Source organism: Mercenaria mercenaria, chromosome 2, assembly GCF_021730395.1.
Source record: "Mercenaria mercenaria strain notata chromosome 2, MADL_Memer_1, whole genome shotgun sequence".
Taxonomy (NCBI): Eukaryota; Metazoa; Mollusca; class Bivalvia; order Venerida; family Veneridae; genus Mercenaria; species Mercenaria mercenaria.
The window spans coordinates 22,441,778-22,468,031 of record NC_069362.1 but is presented as its reverse complement, the minus strand read 5'-3'; the positions used below and the strand labels follow the sequence as shown (position 1 = coordinate 22,468,031).

The 26,254-nt window shown below is 35.7% G+C and overlaps 1 protein-coding gene across 4 annotated transcripts in view; it reads left to right on the top strand.

Moving 5' to 3' along the window:
• The window catches only part of LOC123562027 (extracellular matrix organizing protein FRAS1-like), a 164,551-nt gene that overhangs the window by 99,045 nt on the left and 39,252 nt on the right, over nucleotides 1–26,254 (top strand). For 3 of the 4 annotated variants that reach the window (XM_053532182.1, XM_053532192.1, XM_053532196.1), the window contains 19 exons: nucleotides 360–493; nucleotides 1,715–1,804; nucleotides 5,770–5,874; nucleotides 14,949–15,140; nucleotides 15,756–15,842; nucleotides 16,161–16,308; nucleotides 17,115–17,405; nucleotides 17,811–17,954; nucleotides 18,858–18,998; nucleotides 20,332–20,478; nucleotides 20,961–21,113; nucleotides 21,531–21,671; nucleotides 22,135–22,275; nucleotides 22,619–22,894; nucleotides 23,174–23,380; nucleotides 23,754–23,950; nucleotides 24,488–24,659; nucleotides 25,162–25,340; nucleotides 25,900–26,028. In XM_053532182.1, coding sequence (XP_053388157.1) covers nucleotides 360–493; nucleotides 1,715–1,804; nucleotides 5,770–5,874; nucleotides 14,949–15,140; nucleotides 15,756–15,842; nucleotides 16,161–16,308; nucleotides 17,115–17,405; nucleotides 17,811–17,954; nucleotides 18,858–18,998; nucleotides 20,332–20,478; nucleotides 20,961–21,113; nucleotides 21,531–21,671; nucleotides 22,135–22,275; nucleotides 22,619–22,894; nucleotides 23,174–23,380; nucleotides 23,754–23,950; nucleotides 24,488–24,659; nucleotides 25,162–25,340; nucleotides 25,900–26,028 — 3,074 coding nt within the window. Of the gene's footprint in view, nucleotides 1–359; nucleotides 494–591; nucleotides 642–1,714; nucleotides 1,805–5,769; nucleotides 5,875–14,948; nucleotides 15,141–15,755; nucleotides 15,843–16,160; nucleotides 16,309–17,114; nucleotides 17,406–17,810; nucleotides 17,955–18,857; nucleotides 18,999–20,331; nucleotides 20,479–20,960; nucleotides 21,114–21,530; nucleotides 21,672–22,134; nucleotides 22,276–22,618; nucleotides 22,895–23,173; nucleotides 23,381–23,753; nucleotides 23,951–24,487; nucleotides 24,660–25,161; nucleotides 25,341–25,899; nucleotides 26,029–26,254 lie in introns of those variants that run through there. The other variant, XM_053532195.1, reaches the window with a different exon arrangement.

The following is a 26,254-nucleotide window of genomic DNA, read 5'->3' as shown; positions in this document are numbered from 1 at the left end:
TAAGTCTATGTTCCATGTAGAACCATCCACAAGCTTTCTTCTTTAGAACATTATACATTGAACATGTAATTCTGGATCTGGTTTGGCAAAATACCATTAATTTACCTAATTGTATTCAATATGCAGGCTCTCTTTCCCTGCACGTTTTGTTGGGGTTCAAGCTAAAGAGTACATTTTGAAACCTTGTTTTTCAGTGGTTTTGAATTAAAGCCCTTTGCCACCAAAACCATTGTTGTTTTTTGGTAATGATAGGCAATATATGAAATACAGATGCCTTTTAGACATTCTGTAACATTTTGTTAGGTATCAGGGCAATGCAGCACTTTGATGAAGTTTAAGTTATGGACAAATATTTTCAGGGCCATGCATGTATGATGGGGAACAGTATCCTGACGGTTCAGACTGGGAGATTTTACCTTGTACAAAATGTGTGTGTGCAGATGGTCAACATTCCTGCTATCCTGTTGATTGCCCACCAGTTGTTTGTGCTGAGGTAGGTACAAAATGTGTACAGATGGTCAACATTCATGCTATCCTGTTGATTGCCCACCAGTTGTTTGTGCTGAGGTAGGTACAAAATGTGTACAGATGGTCAACATTCCTGCTATCCTGTTGATTGCCCACCAGTTGTTTGTGCTGAGGTAGGTACAAAATGTGTACAGATGGTCAACATTCCTGCTATCCTGTTGATTGCCCACCAGTTGTTTGTGCTCAGGAAGGTATAAAATATGTACAACTGGTCAACATTCCTGCTATCCTGTTGGTTGCCCACCAGTTATTCATGCTGAGGTAGGTACAAAATGTGTACAACTGGTCAACATTCCTGCTATCCTGTTGATTGCCTACAGTTGTTTGTGCTGAGGTAAGTGCAAGATGTGTGTTTACAGATGTTCAAAATTCCTTCTATCCTGTAGGTTGTCTACGAGTTGTTTGTTATGCGGTAGGTACAAACTGTGTTCAGATTGTCAACATCTTTGCTATCCTGTTGATTGCCAACCAGTTGTTTGTTTTGAGGAAGATACATGTCGACATTTCTGCTATACTTTTCGATTGTCCGCCACTTGTTTGTGCTAAGGTTGGTACAAAATGCATGTGTACAGATGGTCAGCATTTCTGCTGTCGTATTTGATTGCTCACCAGTTGTTTGTGCTATAGGTTGGTACAAAATGCATGTGTACAGATGGTCAGCATTTCTGCTGTCGTATTTGATTGCTCACCAGTTGTTTGTGCTATAGGTTGGTACAAAATGCATGTGTACAGATGGTCAGCATTTCTGCTGTCGTATTTGATTGCTCACCAGTTGTTTGTGCTATAGTTTGGTACAAAATGCTTGTGTACAGATGGTCAGCATTTCTGCTGTCGTATTTGATTGCTCACCAGTTGTTTGTGCTATAGGTTGGTACAAAATGCATGTGTACAGATGGTCAGCATTTCTGCTGTCGTATTTGATTACTCACTAGTTGTTTGTGCTAAGGTAGGTACAGAATGTATGTGTACAGATGGTCAGCATTTCTGCAATCTTATTTGATTGCTCATGTTATAATTATACACAATCTTTGTGTTCAAATTACTTCTATCCTGTCAAATTTTAACAGTTGTATATTATTGTGTATTATTTGTATAGTTTGATGGTCAGTTTTTCTGCAGTCATGTTAATTTTGACTGCTCAATGGTAGTATTACAACATTCTTACTATTTGTTTTCAATTTTTCAGAATGCTGTGTTGGAGACAGTAGCTGGAACATGTTGCCCTGTATGTCACAGTCTCAATACTACCTGTAGAGAAGGTAGTGTAGAGTATAAGGTATGTTGTTGAAACTGAAGAAAGGTATATCTATTGTTATCCCCCGACGAAAGTTGGAGGGATATAGTTTTGGCGTTGTCCGTCCGTCCTTCCGTCCGTCATTCCGTCCGTCCGTCTATCCTTCCGTCTTTCCGTCCGTCCGTCCGGAGCCATATCTAGGAAATGGTTGGGAATATTTATTTAAAACTTCATATACATGTTCACCACAATGAGTTCTTGCGGCCCGTCAAGTTTCAGTCAGATTGCCCAAGTAACGCCAGAGTTATGGCCCTTAGAAGTTTCTAGTGTTAACTATATAGGGTACTCAATCTGACTAAAGTACATATCCTATAACGCTACGCATAGGATCTGAGAACGACCTATTCATTGCCTCGTTCTGACGACCCTTTCGCTAACCAATCAGAGCCTAACTTACAACATCTTGCAAATCTACCTGTAGCCTTGACTTTTGATATTTACAATTCTTATATCATAATATATCAGATAGCCGGTTAGCTCAGTCGGTAGGCCACTCGCTTTGTAAGATAGGGGTCCGGGGTTCGAGCCCTGGAAATGATTGCACATTTTTCTTACTCTTTGACATTCGAACAAGTCGTCTGATTGGATAAAATAAAAATAGCAATACTGGAAATCCAAAATATACAGAAGACGAATGTGAAGGGGTCGTTTTCAGATCTTCGTTTAGAAGATCAAGTACTTAAGTCAGATTGATAGGGTACTATAAATATGGCAATTTCTGCATCATAACTTTTGATATATTTGACCTAGAACTATGAAACTTAAACAGAATTTAGATCACCATAATGTGGTTGTGTACACACAATTTCATTTGGATTTATATGTAAATTAAGAGTTATTGCCCTTTAATTGTATAAAAATCCACATATTTGTACATAACAAACTTACCATTTGGTAGAATTTCATTAAATTTCTTTCATTCTTTTCCATGAACATTTATTGTAAACATGTGAAGTTGTGTACCCACACCTGGTCACCCCCTTAGCTTGATCATCCCATCCCCCCCCCCCCCCCCCCCCCCAAAAAAAAAAAAAAAAAAAAAAAAAAAAAAAAAAAATCATTCCTTATTTTGGATTTTTTCCAAACAAACTTCATATACATGTTCACCACTATGAGGTTATGGGGCCCATCAAGTTTTAGACAGATTGCCCAAGTAACACCGGAGTTATGACCCTTAGAAGTTTCTAGTGTTAACTATATAGGGTACTATAGATCTATAGATATGCCAATTTCTGCATCATAACTTTTGATATATTTGACCTAGAACTATGAAACTTAAACAGAATTTAGAGCACTATAATGTGGTTGTGCACAGACAATTTTGTACGGATTTCTTTTTGTAACTTCAGAGTTATTGCCCTTTAATTGTCTAAAAATCCACATATTTGTACATAACAAACTTACCATTTGGCAGAATTTCATTAAATTTCTTTCATTCTTTTCTTACATTTATTATAAACATGTGAAGTTGCGCACCCACACCTGGTCACCCACTTGCCTTGGTCACACCCCCTCCCCCTCCCAACCCCCCTCCCAAAAAAATTTTTTTTTCATTTCTTATTTTAGATTTTTTTCAAACCTTCCAAGTTGTACCATTCCCCCACCTTACTTCTCCACCCAGTCATGCCCACCACTGATCATGCATCCTCTGCCTCCCCCCCCTCCAACTTCACCCTTTTACCTTTTTTTTTTTTAAAATTTTTAATTTTCAATCAATATTTATAATCAACATGTGAAATTTTATTTCCTGTCCCATTCCCCTGCACCCCCACCCCCTAAAAAAATAAATAAATATATACATATATCTATATATAGATATATATATTTCCACTCCTTTTTAGCTCATCTGATTTTTTGAAAAAAAATGATGAGTTATTGTCATCACTTGAGCGGTTGTCGGCGTCGGCGTCGGCGTCGGTGTCGGCGTCGGCGTCGGCGTTGCCTGGTTAAGTTTTATGTTTAGGTCAGCTTTTCTCCTAAACTATCAAAGCTATTGCTTTGAAACTTGGAATACTTGTTCACCATCATAAGCTGACCCTGTATAGCAAGAAACATAACTCCATCTTGCTTTTTGCAAGATTTATGGCCCCTTTTGTACTTAGAAAATATCAGATTTCTTGGTTAAGTTTTATGTTTAGGTCAACTTTTCTCCTAAACTATCAAAGCTATTGCTTTGAAACTTGGAATACTTGTTTACAATCATAAGCAGACCATGTACATCAAGAAACATAACTCCATCTTGCTTTTTGCAAGAATTATTGCCCCTTTTGGACTTAGAAAATCAGTTTTCTTGGTTAAGTTTTATGTTTAGGTCAGCTTTTATCCTAAACTATCAAAGCTTTTGCTTTAAAACTTGCAACACTTGTTCACCATCATAAGCTGACCCTGTACATCAAGAAACATAACTCCATTCTGCTTTTTGCAAGATTTATGGCCCCTTTTGGACTTAGAAAATATCAGATTTCTTGGTTAAGTTTTATGTTTAGGTGAACTTTTTCTCTTAAACTATCAAAGCTATTGCTTTGAAACTTGCAACACTTGTTCACCATCATAAGCTGACCCTGTGCAGCAAGCAACATAACTCCATCCTGCTTTTTGCAATAATTATTGCCCCTTTTGGACTTAGAAAATCATTTTCTTGGTTGAGTATTATGTTTAAGTCAACTTTTCTCATAAACTATCAAAGCTATTGCTTTAAAACTTGCAACAGTTTTTCACCATCATAAGTGGACACTGTACATCAAGAAACATAACTCTATCCTGCTTTTTGCAAGAATGATGGCCCTTTTTAGACTTAGAAAATCATGGGTAGGACAATATTTCTATTATACAAAAAAAATCAGATGAGCGTCAGCACCCGCAAGGCGGTGCTCTTGTTTTTTTTTGTTTTAAATGTTCAAACCTTCAACATGTTAAGTTGTGACTGCGCAAACCTTGCCCTCAGCCATGTTCAAGATATCTTACCTGTGTTCTCTTAAGGACATCTGATCTTTTAAGTTCAAATGTACATGTAAAACAGCAACACCTGGTGCCAAACCACTCAAAGACAATATTTCATTCCAGTTAAACTTCAAGCTCATATTTCAATTAACTGCATTTAATTTTAAAAGCTAAGCTTATTACAGTAAGCATATCCCAAATAAAATAAATTCTTTAGTCAGGATCAAAGTATCATACATTTATTATGTACTCTTTAATTAAACGTTTGTTTTCTGTTAAATTGATTTTGACTAATGAAATTATTTGCTTCTTATTAACATCCTTAACTTTTTGCCGGATATATCTTTTTGCCATTCCTCACCACAAACCCTTTTGGCGGGGGATACCAATTCATCAAATTTGCTTGTTTTTTTGCCATTTGATGGCTAGGGTGTCGGTTCAAAGATCCAAAGTTAAATCCTTTAGATGCTGCTACTCAAGAGCCCAGTACTGGAAAAAAAGCTTTGCATGTATTGGTCCTCTACAACTTGCATGTTGGAGAACCCGACTGTCTATTCACAAGGAGCTCAGCTATGTTAGTCATTCATGCCTGTACCTAAAATTACTCTGTCTCTCTGTTATAGGGCTTTCTCTCTGTCTTTTCCTGTGGTTAGATTGCTCTGTATCACTGGTATAGAATGAATTGGCACACTTCAGTGGCTGGCATTGTATGAGTATATGTATTACCAAGTAAAGCACCTTTGAACAAGTACAAGTGTCATATGAGGCAGTGCAGTTATGACCTCTTCTTGAGCCAAACCCTCAAGTCTCACCTTGCATGCCATTAGGTAGAGCATCTGTGAACTGATTATTCTGAATTAGAAATAATATTCTGTTTTGTGTTTATTTCATATTTTGATGAAAACAGTCTTCAGATGAACCAAAGTTCAGATACATACTATGTATTTATTAAATGGATTTATGGAAAACACATATGCTCTTTGACAAAGGAACATTGTGTATTTTAGACTGGTGAGCAGTGGAACAGAGATCCGTGTACGTTATGTGTATGTATAGGTGGTACCGTGGTATGTACAGTGAAAGAATGCATGGACCTCATGATCTGTAGTGGGGTAAGTTAGCTACTGTCCACTCATTAACAACTTGAAAATAGTGTAATTATACATGTTATTTTAGGTAATTATGTAGATAAAGTAAACTTCTTATATTCACAAGTAATTATGAAAAAATATAGTTAAGATTCAGCAGTGGAAATGCATATACTAACTGTTCACAAGCAGGATGAAAACTACAGTAAACTCTGTTCATATGTAACCTTATAAACCAGTATTAATTATTACTGTTCATATTTAAAGGAAAACATTGAAAACACTGTTTACTAATAGTCAAAAAACTGTGTAAAACACTTGTCATTCTTGAGAAACCTTAAAAAACAGCAAAAATACATAAATGTTCACAACCCATAAAAACAGTATCAACACTGGGTTGACCATAACTGTGCTGCATGTACTTACTCTTCACATAAAACAATGTAGGCGCTTTTTTGTCATGTGAAATTGTGTAACTTTTTGATTTGAGTAAATACAAGGAGCTGGTGTAAAAATGAACTTTCTTTGAACAACTGTAACAGTGTAAATCTGTTCATTTAATGAGCAACCCTAACAGTGTAAACATGTACTGTCAACAAGAAACAATAACTTTGTTGAAAGATACTGTTTATAAGCAACCCTAATGTTGTTAACTTATTTTGTTAATGAGTATTCATGACAGTGTTATTATATACTGTTTGTAAGCAACCCTAAACATGTAATGACCATAGGTAGTTCTAATATTATATGTAAGTACTGTTCTTATACAACCCTGTTAGTGTAAACAGGTACTGTTCATAAGCAAGCCTACAGGTCTAAACTTTTTGTTACTGGTAAACCCAAATGGTGTAAAAATAACTGTTCATCACTGTTTTTTGAACACTAAAAACATAAATTCTTCATGAGTTAGAACTGAAAATATTCCATTTTAAACTAAGATGATCAGTCATATATGAGGGAAGGAGGTCTGTTGCAAGATTTGATGTCTAAACACTTCATCTTGATTTATAGGGAATTTAATACTACAATTTTTATTACCCTTTAATTTCATTTATTCTAATAGATCATTATTATGTTCCATAAAACTTGGTAATTTCCGTTATTGATACATTTGATATCATTTCATCATATAGGTACTATAACATTTCAAATTAGAAATGGTAGGTTCTCTAATTAGACATGAAATTGCAAGTAATTTGATTTCAGAGTTTCAGATTTTTAGCTCACCTGTCACAAAGTGACAAGGTGAGCTTTTGTGATCGTGCGGTGTCCGTCGTCCGTCGTCCGTCCGTGCGTCCGTGCGTCCGTCCGTAAACTTTTGCTTGTGACCACTCTAGAGGTCACATTTTTCATGGGATCTTTATGAAAGTTGGTCAGAATGTTCATATTGATGATATCTAGGTCAAGTTCGAAACTGGGTCACGTGCCATCAAAAACTAGGTCAGTAGGTCTAAAAATAGAAAAACCTTGTGACCTCTCTAGAGGCCATATATTTCACAAGAACTTCAAGAAAATTGGTCAGAATGTTCGCCTTGATGATATCTAGGTCAAGTTCGAAACTGGGTCACGTGCCTTCAAAAACTAGGTCAGTAGGTCTAAAAATAGAAAAACCTTGTGACCTCTCTAGAGGCCATATATTTCACAAGATCTTCATGAAAATTGGTCAGAATGTTCACCTTGATGATATCTAGGTCAAGTTCGAAATTGGGTCACGTGCCATCAAAAACTAGGTCAGTAGGTCAAATAATAGAAAAACCTTGTGACCTCTCTAAAGGCCATATTTTTCATGGGATCTGTATGAAAGTTGGTCTGAATGTTCATCTTGATGATATCTAGGTCAAGTTTGAAACTGGGTCACCTGCGGTCAAAAACTAGGTCAGTAGGACTAAAAATAGAAAAACCTTGTGACCTCTCTAGAGGCCATATATTTCATGAGATCTTCATGAAAATTGGTCAGAATGTTCATCTTGATGATATCTAGGTCAAGTTCGAAAGTGGGTCACGTGCCGTCAAAAACTAGGTCAGTAGGTCAAATAATAGAAAAACCTTGTGACCTCTCTAGAGGCCATATTTTTCATGGGATCTGTATGAAAGTTGGTCAGAATGTACATTTTGATGATATCTAGGTCAAGTTCGAAAGTGGGTCACGTGCCATCAAAAACTAGGCCAGTACGTCAAATAAGAGAAAAACCTTGTGACCTCTCTAGAGGCCATATATTTCACAAGATCTTCATGAAAATTGGTCAGAATGTTCATCTTGATGATATCTAGGTCAGGTTCGAAACTGGGTCACCTTCCATCAAAAACTAGGTCAGTAGGTCTAAAAATAGAAAAACCTTGTGACCTCTCTAGAGGCCATATATTTCACAAGATCTTCATGAAAATTGGTCAGAATGTTCACCTTGATGATATTTAGGTCAAGTTCGAAACTGGGTCACGTGCCATCAAAAACTAGGTCAGTAGGTCAAATAATAGAAAAACCTTGTGACCTCTCTAAAGGCCATATTTTTCATGGGATCTGTATGAAAATTGGTCTGAATGATCATCTTGATGATATCTAGGTCAAGTTCGAAACAGGGTCATGTGCGGTCAAAAACTAGGTCAGTAGGTTTAAAAATAGAAAAACCTTGTGACCTCTCTAGGGGCCATACTTGTGAATGGATCTCCATAAAAATTGGTCAGAATGTTCACCTTGATGATATCTAGGTCAAGTTTGAAACTGGGTCATGTGCCTTAAAAAACTAGGTCAGTAGGTCAAATAATAAAAAAACCTTGTGACCTCTCTAGAGGCCATACTTTTCATGGGATCTGTATGAAAGTTGGTCTGAATGTTCATCTTGATGATATCTAGGTCAGGTTTGAAACTGGGTCAACTGCTATCAAAAACTAGGTCAGTAGGTCTAAAATTATTAAAATCTTTTGACCTCTCTAGAGGCCATATTTTTCAATGGATCTTCATGAAAATTGATCTGAATATTCACCTTGATGATATCTAGGTCAGTTTCGAAACTGGGTCAGGTGCGGTCAAAAACTAGGCCAGTAGGTATAAAAATAGAAAAACCTTGTGACCTCTCTAGAGGCCATATTTTTCATGAGATCTTCATGAAAATTAGTGAGAATGTTCACCTTGATGATATCTATGTAAAGTTCAAAACAGGGTCACGTACCTTCGAAAACTAGGTCAATAGGTCAAATAATAGAAAAACCTTGTGACCTCTCTAGAGACCATATTTTTCAATGGATCTTCATGAAAATTGGTCAGAATTTTTATCTTGATAATATCTAGGTCAAGTTCAAAACTGGGTCACATGAGCTCAAAAACTAGGTCACTATGTCAAATAATAGAAAAAACGACGTCATACTCAAAACTGGGTCATGTGGGAAGAGGTGAGCGATTCAGGACCATCATGGTCCTCTTGTTTTAATGTTGAAATTATCTAACAAGGTAGCCATAAAAACTTCTGTGGTAAAAATAATAATAAAATGTAGATTTCTATAACTGATCTGCACTTAAATTTACACATAAAAATTTTGGTGCACAAATTACTAACCTTTAAAGTTAGTTTTTATCTAATTTTCCTTAATCAGATGAGGCAGATCAAACAAATAAATCTGATTTGTAACAAAATTGCATGTCCAATTATTGAGGATAAATGCAAGATATACAATAAGAAATGACTTTACAAAACTGGATAATTTTCTCATAAATTTAGCTTTCATAATTATATGTGATGTTATGAAATGTTTTTGCCAAATATATCACAAATTTCAAATATCACTTTAGCTTGGTGAATATAAACTCTTTATAATTCCAAACATTTTATTTACACCTGACTGGAGAAGAATATTGTTACTGCTGTATTTGGCAACATGAAGCATATAACACCACAGTGTTGAGAGACAAAATTAGTACAACAGGGAGACTGTATCTTGCACAACATATTTTGTCTGGACTCGGTTGCACACGGTAACTCTAATCGCAAAACCTTTGGACAAATTTTTTTGCTGACAAAAACAATAGTCAACAGTCAATAGTCAGGTAAAAACAAAAATCAAAAGCATAGAGAGATCGCGGGTACAATTCTAAAGAGTCAGATCATTTCATGGGTCTTGAGTATCAAAATTCAACTGGCTTCCCATGGGCAATGTTTTGGCATGACATTTTTGTTATACTGAATCTGTTGAAGGTTTCCCCAGCCTCGCAGATGTGACTTCAGCCTTGTACACAATCAATAGTGTTAATAGCTTTTGTTTTGTCACAGTTACAGTAATACACTGTACTAATAAAAACTACATGTATTATTAGCCCACCATCATCAGATGGTGGGCTATTCAAATCACTCTGCGTCTGTGGTCCGTCGTCCTTCCGTCCGTCCGTCCGTCCGTCATTCCGTCCGTCCTTCCGTTAACAATTTCTCGTTATCGCATCTCCTCAGAAACTACCAGGGGGATTTTGACCAAACTTTGTCAGAATGATGTATTGGTACCCTAGTTGTGTCCCCCTGAAAATCAGACTGGTTCAACAAATTTTTAATAAGTTATGGCCCTTTGCTTATTTCTATAATTTACATAGATTTATATAGGGAAAAACTTTGAAAATCTTCTTGCCCCAAACCACAGAGCCTAGGGCTTTGATATTTGGTATGAAGCATCATCTAGTGGTCCTCTACCAATATGATTCAAATTATTTCCCTGGGGTGTAATATGGCCCCCCCGGGGGTCACATGGTTTATATAGACTTATTTAGGGAAAAACTTTGAAAAACCTCTTGTCCAAAACCACAGGGCCTAGGGCTTTGATATTTTGTATGTGACATCATCTAGTGGTCTTCAACTAAGATTGTTCAAATTATCCCCCTAGGGTCAAATATGGCCCCGCCCCGGGAGTCACATGGTTTACATAGACTTATATAGGGAAAAACTTTGAAAATCTTCTTGTCCAAACCACAAAGCCTATGGCTTTGATATTTGTAATGTAGCATCATCTAGTGGTTCTCTACCAAGTTTGTTAAAATTATCCCCCTAAGGTCAAATATGGCCCCGCCCTGGGGGTCACATGGTTCATATAGACTTATATAGGGAAAAGCTTATAAAAACTTCTTGTCAATAACCTACAACATTCAAATTTGGACCACATGTATGGTTTTGAGTGGCAAGATGAACCTTGACATGAGTTGACCTTGATTTTGACCTAGTGACCTACTTTCACATTTCTGTAGCTACAACCTTCAAATTTGGACCACATGCATAGTTTTGTGCACTGAAATAAACTTTGACCTTGACATTGACCTAGTGACCTACTTTCACATTTTTGAAGGTACAGGCTTCAGATTTGGACCACATGCATAGTTCTGTATTCTGAAATAAAATTTGACCTTGATTTTGACCTAGTGACCTACTTTCACATTTCTCAAGCTATAGCCTTCAAATTTGGACCACATGCATGGTTTTGTGTACCGAAACAAACTTTGACCTTTACATTGACCTAGTGACCTACTTTCACATTTTTGAAGGTACAGGCTTCAAATTTGGACCACATGCATAGTTTTGTATTCTGAAATAAAATTTGACCTTGATTTTGACCTAGTGACCTACTTTCACATTTCTCAAGCTACAGCCTTCAAATTTGGACTGCTTGCATAGTTTTGTGTACCAAAATGAACTTTGACCTTAAGATTGACCTAGTGACCTACTTTCAGATTTCTGTAGCTATAGGTATCAAATTTAGACCACATAATTAGGATTGTGTACCGAAACAAACTTTGACCTTGATATTGACCTAGTGACCTACGTTCACATTTTTGAAGGAACAGGCTTCAAATTTGGACCACATGCATAGATTTGTGTTGTGAAGTGAAATTTGACCTTGATTTTGACCTAGTGACCTACTTTCTCATTTCTCAAGCTACAGCCTTCAAATTTGGACCACTTGCATAGTTTTATGTACCGAAATAAACTTTGACCTTAAGATTGACCTAGTGACCTACTTTCAAATTTCTCAAACTACAGTCTTCAAAATTGATGCACATGCATAGTTTTGTGTACAAAGAACTTTGTCCTTGAAATTGATCTAGTGACCTACTTTCACATTTCTCAAGTTACAGCTTTCGAATTTAGACCACATGCACAGTGTTGTGTACGGAAATGAAATTTGACCTTGAGCTAGTCAGTAAGTCTTGAAATTTGGAACACTCAAAAATGACACATTGGTGGGCGCCAAGATCACTCTGTGATCTCTTGTTTCAAATTAAAATGGGTGTATCTCAGTAACCAATAAAGATACTACTAATTTGAAATGTCATTTATGCCATCAGATGGACACATACAATCAGGCTAGATAACTTTTGACTGAATTTATGACAAATTACCTCCCTTTATTTTATGTAAATGAATATACCGCAGCAGCATCAAATGAGATTGGTTTTAAAGGTTATTTAAGCGTTTGAGCCTAGGACCCTCAAACTTGGTATGGAGATTGGCCCTGACTAGTATGTGATCCATAGGTCAGAAGGGACTGTTGCAAGAAAATATTTATCCTGATGATATTTAAAGTGTATGCCTTTGTGATCTGTCAAAACTTGATCTTATCATTAAGAGCAATGGTACTCAGGTGAGCGATATAGAGCCATCATGGCCCTCATGTTATGTTATACTGCAGAAGAGGTAATTATGTGCCTCCAGTAGGGGACTTTGTATTGCATGGCAATACTTCATTTATTAGCCCACCATCATCAGATGGTGGGCTATTCAAATCACTCTGCGTCCGTGGTCCGTCGTCTGTCCGTCCGTCCGTCCGTCATTCTGTCCGTCCTTCCGTTAACAATTTCTCGTTATCGCATCTCCTCAGAAACTACAAGGGGGATTTTGACCAAACTTTGTCAGAATGATGTATTGGTACCCTAGTTGTGTCCCTCTGAAAATCAGACTGGTTCAGCAATTTTTGAATGAGTTATGGCCCTTTGTTTATTTCTATAATTTACATAGATTTATATAGGGAAAAACTTTGAAAATCTTCTTGTCCAAAACCATAGAGCCTAGGGCTTTGATATTTCGTATGAAGCATCATCTAGTGGTCCTCTACCAAGATGATTCAAATTATTTCCCTGGGGTCTAATATGGCCCCGCCCCTGGGGGTCACATGGTTTATATAGACTTATATAGGGAAAAACTTTGAAAAACCTCTTGTTCAAAACCACAGGGCCTAGGGCTTTGATATTTTGTATGTGACATCATCTAGTGGTCTTCTACTAAGATTGTTCAAATTATCCCCCTAGGGTAAAATATGGCCCCGCCCTGGGGGTCATATGGTTTACATAGACTTATATAGGGAAAAACTTTGAAAATCTTCTGGTCCAAACCACAAAGCCTAGGGCTTTGGCATTTGTAATGTAGCATCATCTAGTGGTTCTCTACAAAGCTTGTTCAAATTATCCCCCAAAGGTCAGATATGGCCCCGCCCTGGGGGTCACATGGTTCATATAGACTTGTATATGGAAAAGCTTTTAAAATCTTCTTGTCAATAACTTACAACATTCAGATTTGGACAACATGTATGGTTTTGAGTGACAAGATGAACCTTGACACGAGTTGACCTTGATTTTGACCTAGTGACCTACTTTCACATTTCTGTAGCTACAGCCTTCAAATTTGGACCACATGCATAGTTTTGTGCACTGAAAAAAACTTTGACCTTGACATTGACCTAGTGACCTTCTTTCACATTTTTGAAGGTACAGGCTTCAAATTTGGACCACATGCATAGTTTCGTGTTCTGAAATGAAATTTGACCTTGATTTTGACCTAGTGACCTACTTTCACACTCAAAAATGGCACATTGGTGGGCGCCAAGATCACTCTGTGATCTCTTGTGTTTACTTTTGTTTCTACATGTAGAAACATGTAAAAACACTTGCCTGAAATAAAGAATAATTGGCAGTTTAATGCAGGCTTTGTTGAAAATCTCGATGAGTGAATTTTGACTGCGGGCAAGTGGATTTTTATGTCTCACTAGTCTGTGGACAAGTGAAAAATATTGGGATTTCCACACCCCTAACCACATAGAGACATAAAAGCTCTTTAGCATAGCATACAGGGAAATGAAATAAAAAATGTTTAGCACAGCTTCAAAGCCCTTTATCATTGCTCCGCACAGAGAAATCAAAGCCCTTTATCATTGCTCCATAAAGAGAAATCAAAGCCCTTTAGCATAGCTTCACTTGGAGAAATCAAGGACGTTTAGTTAAGCTCCACAGTCATGGAAATCAAAGCCCACACAGAGACATTAAAGCCCTTTAGCATAGCATACAGAGAAATGAAATAAAAAATCTTTAGACTTTAGCACAGCTTCACATGGAGAAATCAAAGCCCTTTATCATTGCTCCACACAGAGAAATGAAAGCCCTTTCACACAGCTCAACATAGAGAAATCAAAGTCCTTTAGTGTGGCTCCATACAGAGATATCAAAGCCCTTTAGCTTAGCTCCACACAGAGAATTCAAAGCTCTTTAACATTGCTCAACATAGAGAAATCAAAGCCCTTCAATTTAGCTCCATACAGAACATAGAGAAATCAAAGCCTTTTAACTTAGCACCACACAGAGAAAGCAAAGTCCTTTAGCTTAGCTCCACACACAAATCAAAGTCCATTAGCATAGTTCAACATAGAGAAATCAGTGCCCTTTAGTACAATTCCACACAGAGAAAACAAAGTCCCTAAGCTTATCTCCTCACAGAGAGCACAAGTTTACCCATCTAGAAGATTGAGTTTACTACCTGGGCAAGGCATAATAATGTCCATGAGTTTGTCCTCGAAAATTACATTTTTCCATGGAGGATATTTTCAATTGCTTGTGGGGAACAAATTAGTACAGAGTCAAAGAGCACTGGCTAGATTAGCTGGACACTGACTTTGTAGATCTATTATTATTTGTGATCATTAATTATGATAATTTCATAGGTGTATCTAAAGAAATAAAAATGGTGAAAAAAGACTTGTTTCTACAGAACTTAATGGAAATGATGATAAAAATGGTTTTCAACAAACATCAAACAAACAGACAAACAAAATAAAGCTTTTATAAAATTCTATATTCCTTTCAGGGTGAAGTGAGAGTGACAAGACCTGGTGAGTGTTGTCCGGAATGTGTATCGAAATCTGGTGTATGTAGTGATGTAGAACCAGTCCGGTACAGTGGAGATATATGGAACACAACAAGTTGTGATTACTGCATTTGTAACGATGGGGAAGTGCAATGTTATACTGCTGTGTGTGAAAATATTGTCTGCTTTAAGGTAATGTGAAAATATAATGTGAAAATATTACTAACTTGAAAGTAATATGAACGTATAATGTGAAAAAAATGTCTGTGAAAAGATTTGAAATATAATGTGAAATTGCTGATGATTTTTAGGAAATAATAGTATGAATGTGTAGTTGAAAAATATCATATGCTTTAAAGTAATGAGAAATTATAATGTGAAAGTACCATCTGCTTTTAAGTCATGTGAAAAACAATCATTTACTTTAAGGTAATGTTATAATATACAGTGAAAAGATTGTTTGCTTTAATAATATTATTCTTACATATGTCAGGTATTTGTCTGAAAAAACATATCAAAACAGTATCTTGCACTTATCTTGAAATTTCCCTTCTTGCTTGAATATGATTTATATTTATAATTTGGCTACAGGTAACACAAAGCTCAACATAAAATGATTATTTTAAGTCTCTTCTTTATCATACTAGCTGCATGTGAAGCCGAAGTGCCAAAGTAATCACTAGATGAGAGCTTAGGTGACTTTTGGCAGCATCACATATTGTAGTATAGCATTGCATCAGAGGTTAAGAGACTTGACAAAGAAAATTAGTTCTTTCCTTTCCTTGACCTTGTATGTATATATTGTAGGAAGAAGTGCTGGTCCACCTTCCAGGAACATGTTGTCCACAGTGTATCATCCCTCCTTCATGTGAATTTGCTGGACAAGTTTACCCTGTAAGTCTTGTCATTTTAATTTATGTTTCTTGAAAACAAAAAGTATTCTCCTTAAATGCCCCATAGATTTGTCCTCAGTTCATATTGTACACAATCGATATGAAATTGATTTACTACAAGTTATTTTGTGTAATTTGTTCAGGACAGTCACACTAATTGTACTTGTCATTCTAGTTTAGTTAGGGAGTGAATGGAAATTTATTTCATATATAAAGATGGTTGGCCACAGAACCTTATCTTTTGTCTTATATATGTTTTTCTGATGTGTAATGTTTTTAAAATTAATCATAAGGGTTCATGTGTTCAACACTGTTGTAGGATGGTGAGAGATGGATGGCCGATGATTGTTCTGTATGTATTTGTGACTCAGGGAAAACCAGATGTTATACCCAGCATTGTCCAGTCTGTCCAGCAGCAACAAGGTCTATAGCTGAACCAGGAGAGTGCTGTGGTACCTGTCAAAAAGGTAGTCACTACCTTCTAACATCTAAACATACATATTCTCAGTTTTACATATCGCCGAATATAAATGATACAGTTAAAAGCATTCTTATTTTAACTAGGACTTTTTTAAAAGTTTTATATGAGGCTGGGTTGATTTTGTACATTTGACTTGAGAGCAGCTTTAGATATGAAGATATTTAATTTTGATTTAATGATGTTTTCAGCCAAACATTAAGTCTTTACATGTAGAATGTATATGTAGATATAAAATTTAAAATTTATATACCTGTATAAATTCTGTCAAAAATAAAGCTTGCATTTTACAAGGAAATACGAACAGGCTGAAAAAATCCTGTATTGTACCTTCCAAAATCACATATTGTACCTCCCGTTTTGTATGTTGCCGGACTACTTTCATTAATATGCATGAGCTGACACAGTAATATAAATAGTGCACACAAAAACATCACTCATTTCATTTTCACATCAACAAACATTTAAGATTTCATTCGATAACAAATAAACAAACAAAAAGATGGAAGTATTATGATAAAACAGTCTTTACAACAGTAGCTAGATCTGGGATTTTATATTTGGCTCTCTTGGATTTTGCAAGGACGGATCCCACTTGGCGCATGCGTGCCTCGTGAGATCTGATCTGGCAAAATCCACTCAGGCCAAATACAGCATCCCAGATCGAGCCACTGATATAATAACCCTATCATATGATTTCCTTTTTGGAAACAGAAGTGATATTCTTATGCATTGTTATAAGTGTAGACTTCATTTGTATGCAGCTGTGTCTGAAAATTAATTTGTAATTTTCAGTTGAGTGTAGTCCAGAATGTGCAGACTGTCAGCCCTCTGCACCAGACAACTGTACAGTGTGTACCAATACCAAGCTGTTTGTACAAGATGGCCGCTGCTTGCATACTTGTAGAATGGGATTTTACCCTTCACCATCAGGAGTGTGTACACCATGTCACGATACCTGTTACACCTGTGTAGGTGGTACCCAGTATCACTGTGAAATGTGCCAGCCAGGTCTGATGTGGAAGCATGGGGAATGTGTCACACAGTGTGGACTTGGATATTACCTGCAGAATGGTAGATGTCTAGGTAGGTAGAATTGTTTTTATGACTGTAAATACAGTGGGGCCTGATAATGTGACCACTATTTGTTATTGTTAGATGGCTTGAAATACCGTGAAACCTATCTGTAAGAAATACTCATTTGGAAAAAAAATGTCTTTTTAAACAGGTATAATAATATGATTGGCTGGTAATTGGGAAGAGAAAATGGGAGATTTTTGAAGACAGGTTATAGTTCTGGTCTTTATTTGGAGTTGGTTTTAATTTAGAAGTTGTCTGTATTCTGAGGTAGTCTTGAATAGTATTTGTTTGTTTGCAGTAATGAGAGAATTTATTGCATTCTGGTAATATTTTTATTCTATATTGATCAGTATTGATAATAAACATGCAAAATTAAATAGGACAATTATAAATCATTCCACACTTTTTTAGAATGTGCACCATCTTGCAAGAGTTGTAATGGACCTCGTTCTGACCAGTGTATCTCATGCACGAACCCCGCCCAGGTTGTATTTCACGGTGAATGCCTTGACAAATGCCCGGATAACTTCTACATAAGAACTGGAAAATGTATAGGTAATCTTTTATTGTTGGTGTAATCAAGACTAGTTATTTTCTAAAACAGTAATTGAATAAATAAGGTTTACGTCAATAATGTTTAATTTCAAGGCTGCATAGAAAGTTACAACTACTTGCCTATGGCTGAACAGTTTGTAGCCTGCATTTGGACCATTAGTTGTGTATAAGCATACAAGGAGGAACATAAATAGATAGTGACTGGTATGACAAATTTGAAATGTTTAGCAAAAAATTACATTCAGTACAAACAAACAAAAACTAATGCCTGCAGTGTTTAACACTTTTTTTCAGACTTTATGTGTGGACTATATCAATAAATTGTGAGATGGATTGATAAAGTGCTGAACAGTTTAATGTATTTGGCTTAAATGTAGACATTAAACAAGTTTTTTTAAAAGAGAAAGATTGATGAAAATTGTTATAATTGCTTCTGTATATATTAATTGAAAAATGCTGTTTACAGTAAAGATTTTTTTCAATTGGGCCATTTGTTATGGAAATGTGTTATGAATAATTAAGTGTTTTTAAAATGTGCAGGAAATTGAAACTTATCAAAAATGTCAAGCTGATTTTGGTGGCTGTTGTAGTGATAGTATCTGGTGGTTTTTTTAAATTTCACTTACCGGTAGTAAGAATAACAGACATGGTTAATATAGTAAAAATGTACATATACCTAATTGCACTTACGTTTCTTGTGAAAGTAAATAAATTATGTTGAAACTAAGCAGTCATGAATTTATATTTGGGTGTCAGCAGAATTGTATGTATGTAGTAAAACCACAAAGATATAGTCATATTTTGAGGCACCAAATATATATTTCCCTATTTGTGCAAAACAAGCATATCTTTTAAATGTCTATTTGAATGAGCAACTAAGTTCTAATGTCTATTTTTTTGCAGCTTGCCATCCAACATGTAAGACTTGTACACCAGATGGGTCTGCATGTGACTCTTGTTGGCAAGGCGGGTACCTACATCTTGGACAGTGTGTTACCAGGTGCTCTGTTGGTTTCTATGCCAACCAGGATGGGTCATGCTCTCGTAAGTTAATTTTTATGCTCCCGGGTATATAGCAATTGAACTGTACATAGGAACCAGATTGATTACAGTCCACATTAATGACCTGCTTTAGTGTATACTCTCACTCAACAATCCTTGTGGCAAGACCTTAAAACTAACCTATATATATAAATGACCTTGAACCTCATATGACCTTCACAATCAAACTTAAAACCTTAATAAACAACTTTTTATTCCTACAACTCACATAAATGACCTAATTTAGTTAGTACTCACACTCAACAAACCTGGCAAGACCTACAAACTGACCATTATATAAATGGCCTTGACCCTTGCATGACCTTCAACTTCAAACTTAATGAACAACATTTTTGGTCCTACAGCTCACATGGATGACCCAGTTTAGTTCATACTCAACTCAACAAACCTTGTGGCAAAACCTACAAACTTACCAATATAAAGATGACCTTGACCTTGATATGATCTTCACCTTTAAACTTAAAACTTCAAAAAACTTCTGGGTGCATGATTTTGCGTTTTGAAAACGCAGCTCCTTGTATCTTGTGTATTCTATGTATCTTGTTTCAAAAAAATATTTTTAGATTCAAAAGAATTTTACACTTTAGTTCTATTCTGATATAACAGAAGTGGTAGTGAGGCTCGTAACCTTGAGGGTGTAAGTGGAGCTGAATTTTAAAGTGTTCCCAATTTAGTATTTAAAAGGGATGGTCAGAAGTCCAGGAAACAGTAAGAGAAGACTATTAGAGGCTGCACGAATAGTACCTTTTGTCTTTCAAATAAACATTCAACAGAATTCTGTTTGGAAGGGTATTGAAATGCAGATTAATATCCCTGTGGCCATTGAGTCATAACTGTATAGATTATATCAGGATGTATGCTAATTCTGTTTTGATTACAGGGATAAATAGTATTTCTGGAATTGTTTTGTTTAAGATAATTAGAAAATCCCAGACACCATTTTGCTGCACACTAAAACACAATGTTTGTCTCATAAATATAAAAATGATCAAAGAAAGACAATCGCCAATTAATATCAAACCATGTGCCTAATCACATGTTTTCTTTTCATTTTACACATTTTATGGCTCCAGTGAAATTCATTTTTCTATCAGCCCTCGTATATTTATGTATAGTCCAACTTGCTTGAGAGACCATGTCTATTAAGAGACCACTTGCAATAAGAGACCACTTTTTCAGTTCCCAGTTGTGTTGATAAAGAACAAGTTATGTTGTATTAAGAGAACATTTGTCCTTCCCATAGGTGGTCTCTTCATGCAAGTTGTACTGTATTTCATTTACTTGCAACAAATGTTTTGTCTTTATGTATCTGCAGCTTGTCACCCGGCTTGTGAATCATGTAGTGGGGGTTACAGTAAGAATTGTACTTCCTGTTACCCTGGTTCCCGGATCAGTAAGAAGGGCAAATGTAGAAGTCTGTGTGAGAAGGGAAAGTACATGTCTGTAGATGGCACTTGCAAGGGTAATTATGATATTTTAAACAATTAAAATAGGTTTCCAGGTCCAGATCATAAAGAAGGGCAAGTGTATAAGTTTGCTTGATAATATGAAACAAATGAGAAAAATTGATATTCTAAAATACATTCAAATAATCTGTAATTAGATTTGTCAATGTGTCGCAGACGGTTAAAATATTGTGCTTAAATGTTTGAAAAGACTACAGTTGAATGCCATCATCATGTTTTATACCAGACATGAGATCTGAATCTAAAATTTCTCTCTCTGTATTCTTGCGGCCTTCTCTCACCCTGTCCTTGTCAGATGGCTCTACAATATCTGTAGTAAATAGAGGATGAATTTTGCACCTGGAGGGGCTGTGTGTGTATGTAATGCACTTTTGAATGTAGTGTGCTCTATAAAATTTGGAATGATATAACATAATATCAGGAATACAAAAATGTTCAAGGATACTTGAAGACAAACGTTATTGCTGTGCTGTTTTAGATTGTGAGGTAGATTGTTCCGAGTGTCACGAAGCGTGGAATGGTGGAACTTCTATATGTAGTGCTTGTGAAGAACGAGACCTGTTGCCCTCTGGTAGCAAGTGCATTGAAAAATGTGGCCCAGGACAGTTCCAGGAGTTCAAAGTTTGCAAAGGTTAATTATCAGCCCAATTTGTATCTTTAAATTTCAGTTTTTCTATATTTGATAACGTTTTTGATGTGTTAAAATATCAAAATTAAAGTGACTATGTCCACAAGTAAGTGACTTTGTTTTATTTCAACCAATAAAAACATTGAATAGGGAAAGCTTAGTGTAGAATACCATTTTTGTCACAGACAGTAAAATTCTGATTGTTAAAGCCATTCAAAAACTGACTGTTGAACTTAGTAAAAGGAGATATAGATGGTCACTCGGAAGACAACACTTGCACATGTGTACTGGAAGCAGAATCTCCCAAACACTTTGACGAAAGTTTTTTAGAAGACAAAGAGTCACATAAAAATTTGGATATTCAATACAATTTTGCAGTTTCAGTAAAACGTATTTTTACAACTGTATTTTATAATGCAGATTGCGGTGAAAACTGTTTGGCTTGTACTTCTCCAACTGGATGTACCAAATGTGGGGGTAACATGTTGTTATACAAGGGACTGTGTGTGGAACATTGTGCACAGGGTCAGTTTGAAGATGGAACATCATTGTCATGTAAAGGTATGTGTGGATTACATATTGTTATACAAGAGTCTATGTGTGGAACATTGTTCACATGAACAGTTTGAATTATAATGTTGTTTAGGTTTTTAGATGCAGAAAGTTGAATTCCATTTTGAGAGCTGTCACCAGTAATTCAAAACTAGAACAAATGGTTTTTGGTTTGTTCTTGTATATTTCTGTCATAGGCAACCCTTATTCTGCTAAATTTCTATAATGAACTTGTCCATCTTCCAATTTGGACAGTACCATTAACTGTTAAAAGGGGTGCTTACCAAAAAGATACTGACTGAATGGCGAACAGTGAAGATCATGATCAGACTGCATGGCTGTGCAGGCTGATCATGATCTGCACTGGTCTCAAAGGCAAAGTCAATCATGTCCAGCATGATAAGGGTTTCTTTGGTGATGAATGATTTCTGCATTGTATGATGTTTATAACAATGCATGATATGGTTCACAGATTGCAGTAAGGACTGTCTACGGTGTTACAGTGAGGAAGATTGTAGTGTGTGTAACAGTGGGACATTTCTTAAGAACGGTTACTGTGTAACAGAATGTGGGCGAGGCTATATGCCAAACATGGAAACAAAAGAATGCCAACGTTAGTATATTTTAAATGTACCTATATCACCTAATTTGATATACTTTCATTTATTAGTGGTATTACACCTGACACTGGGTTCCTATATCATGGTCTAAAATGTTAATTAAACAAAAAATTGTATTAGCAAATCAAATGGTAAAATAATGGGAAGTTTTGTCATTTTTGATTTTATGGCAGATTGCTTGTAGGATACATGCAGATTATGACTAAGAGATTGGAGGTTTATTAGGACCTGTTAATATGAAAGAATGATTGAAGAAAAAGGTGTATAAAGCTACATACTGTAAGGGAAATTTTGATATGGAGATTGAACTGAACTAACCTTAAATCAAAATTACAGGTAACACTGAAGCCCCAGTGTTTAAGGTACTGAACCATGTACAGGTAGAGGACGGAGGTATTACACCACTACATCTTGGACTCTTCTACATCTCCGACACTGACACAGACCTAGAGAACCTGTATGTTGTCATGGTAACATCACCAACTAATGGAAACCTTGTAAAGGTCATTGAAGGCAAGGATGTAGAGGTCACAGTAGGCGTAAATGTCAGTGTGGCTGACCTGATGATGGGCAAGGTCAGGTTTAGACATCATGCTGGGAAAGCTTTCAAAGGTTAGTTGTCTTGCACGGTTTTAAGTCAGATCTATTGTGATGGCAGTATGATAGTGCCACAAAGCATTGTCTCAGACATGGAGAGCCTTTATTCCTGTGTAGATCCACTGAACGTCCACATGACTTCACATCATGGAATAATTGGACTTCTCCGATACTATTATAATGCATGAATAATATAATTATACCCACTTTGTTTGTTTTTGAAATTAAGAGTTTTAAACTAGCATTAGTTTTGGTAATATTCCAGTTTTATATACACATTTTACCATATTCCAGGAAAAGCAACACTACAAGTGACAGACTCGCAGTTAAATAGTCACCAAGGCTATCTATATTTCAAAGCCATTCTGCCATCAGCTATTGCCATAGCGACCAGGTCATTGCTGATAGCAACAAAGGCTGAGGTGACCTACATTCAGTCTGATGTCCTAGATCTCACTTCTCTTGAAAATCCAGAAAGTGTTAAACTGACTGTTTTGAAAGGTATATAAAGTAGATATTTTACAATAAAAAAAAGATTTGATACTACAAGGGTAGAAAAAAAGTTTAAAAATAGTTACATTTCATATTTTTATGAATATTTGTAAATTACATTGCATAGAACATTGTATTATTCACAACTGTCTGTGAGACTAGTATTAGCAAATATTTCCTCTGAAGAAAAGGCTAGGACATGTCACTTCAGATTTGTTTGCAATTGAATTAACTGTATATGTCATAAAATTAAAGGAAAAGTAAATTTCTGTAAATTTTATTTAATCATTGATGACATGCAAGTTTATTCTTTCTACAAGGAAAACAAACAAGTTATGTCAAACTGTAAACAGTTTAAATTGTTTCATTTCTTTATTTTTAGGTCCAAAAGAGGGTACATTGTACAACAAAAATCTTCGTATACCTATTCGAATGTTCACCCTTAGTGACCTCATGTCAGGGGTCATAGGTTACAAACATAATCCAGAAGGTATGAGTGGACAAGATACTGTACTCCTGCAAGCTTCTGATGGCTTCCACCTGGTCACGTTCCTGTTCTATATAGAAGTCAGGGAAAAGGTACAACCTCTTTTAATTATCAGTTGCAATTTACCAGATTAATGTGCTGTTTGTAAATCACAGGCATTGATGGAAAATTAGACAAAGGTAATAAAACTTGGTGTTTCTTAGTGGGACTGAATGGTTTAGGATATTGACTATTAATTTATTGTTAGGGTGATTTTTTTAAAGTCAGATACCTGAAAGGTGTTTGGTTCTACTATGGTATAGTCATACTTGAATACTCAAATAATGTCTGAAGAAGTTCAAAGATGGGCATTATTCTACATTTTTAATAGGTTTGGCCTTAAACAAAGTGAATAAGAAGGTCCAGATGTACTTTGAAGGTTTTTTGAACTTGGGAAAGTTTAGAAAAGTGTTGTTGATATGAACATTGTTAAAAAGAAGGAAAAGCAAAGAATGGGGGTCCATTTGAAATTCAAACCATACAGAAAAGTTTGGCTTAAATTCCCGTCAAACAGAATTAGAAAATTTAGTTTTGTAAGTAGATTTATTTAAGAGACATTTCAATTTTGTTGTCAAACTTTATTTTTATAGGAAAATCAGGGCCCTGTGTTGATGCACAATAGAGTCGGTCATGTTGTTCTAGGAGAAAAGTTACAGATCTCTCCTGACCTTCTACTGGCCAAGGTCATGACTGGTCATGCTGGTTCCCGGAGAGAGGAAGTTGTTTACACACTGGTTCCCCCTCTCAATAACCCATCAGCTGGTAAGGAAAAAAGCTTATTACTGGTATAGTAATAATAGAAATAATACAGCTGTATGATATTGAGCAACAAAATAACATATTTATACTTCCATTTAATGTATTGTTGTTTTATATATTATCTTAAAGAAAACCTTTAATTTACTTGAAATATATAAGTATTTTAAGCAAGATGAATTAAGTTAGTCATATCATCTTGTTCTTGTGCTAGGTTTAAGAAGCTACCCATTAAATGAATTTGTCCTGTCGGTATAGTCCTTAATTTGCCATATTGGTGACAGTTTGCCCAAAGATTTTGAACTTTTTCCTTTTACCAGTCTTATGACCTCATTGTGAAAAATGTGCAGTTATACCTGTAGAGAATAGGTAATTATGGATCAGAATTGCCATTAAGTAGTTTGATAAAACAAGTTACCTTTTGTGATTTTAAATTAGAGTCAACATTTCAGTCATTATTATGTACTTCCAGTGTAGCAGTCCATAATTTTGTTTTGTTTGTATCTAGGTGAGATAATGATGGTGGTACCGATACCACCAAGTGGGGTCGGACATGGTTGGGAGGACCTTGGAGATGGTAACATGGCTGCCAGGATGACCAGGTTCCTTCAGAGAGATATAGATGAGGGCAGGATCTGGTACAAGAACAAAGGAACAGCAGCACTCACTGATATCATCAGATTTGAGGTAAACATATATTCCTTAAATTGAAAAATATTGTAACTTTTTTTCTGTTTTTTTTTTCTGTACTGTCAGTGACTTATTAGATGCCTGTAGGATTATGGTAAAGATTTCTCACATGGTATGACATAGTAGATTTGGGAGAAGTTCTGTCTTTGAATATATTAGAAACATGTGACGTAGGTAATATATTTTCATGGAAAATATACTGTTACAGAACATAGTATAACAGAAAAGTTTTCTGAAATATAGCCATTTAAACTGAAGAAAAAACATCATAATTCAGACTAATTGGTGCTAATGTATAATACCTTCTCCCCCCCAGATCACATTTTCAGTAGAATATCCAGAGTAGAAAAATGTAAACATTAAATTTATAAAGTTATTTGTTGCCGTAAGCTGTCTTGATAAGAAAATTTGTAGGCTTGAAATGAACTAGACATATGTCAGTGTGAAACTGTCAGAATAAGCATTGTTTGAAATCATAATTAATGGTAAAATAGAAAATTGCCAGTAGTTATTTAAATATCAGTTTTATTGAAAGTTACTATGTTCCCTGTTTCAGGTAGCAGACATGGATTCAGCAGTGGGTACTCTTACAGATCAAACTTTTAAGATCACAGTGAGAGAAAAGAAAAATCCAGGACCCACAACTCATCCAACACTGACTAATGGTGCCACACTAGGAATAAGGGTATTTAAATATTTTAAACAATTTAGGACACAAAGATCATATAGAAATAGTGACATATTATAGATGTATTTTTTCCATATGCAAATAACTCATTCACAGCAATAACTCATTTACATGAAAAGATGTACTGCTCAAGTAAAATGAACACAGTGAATCCTTTTGTATGTTACGTCACTTTTGTTACTTATAGTGCAGAAATAAAGTTTCATTGCACATTTATTTTAAT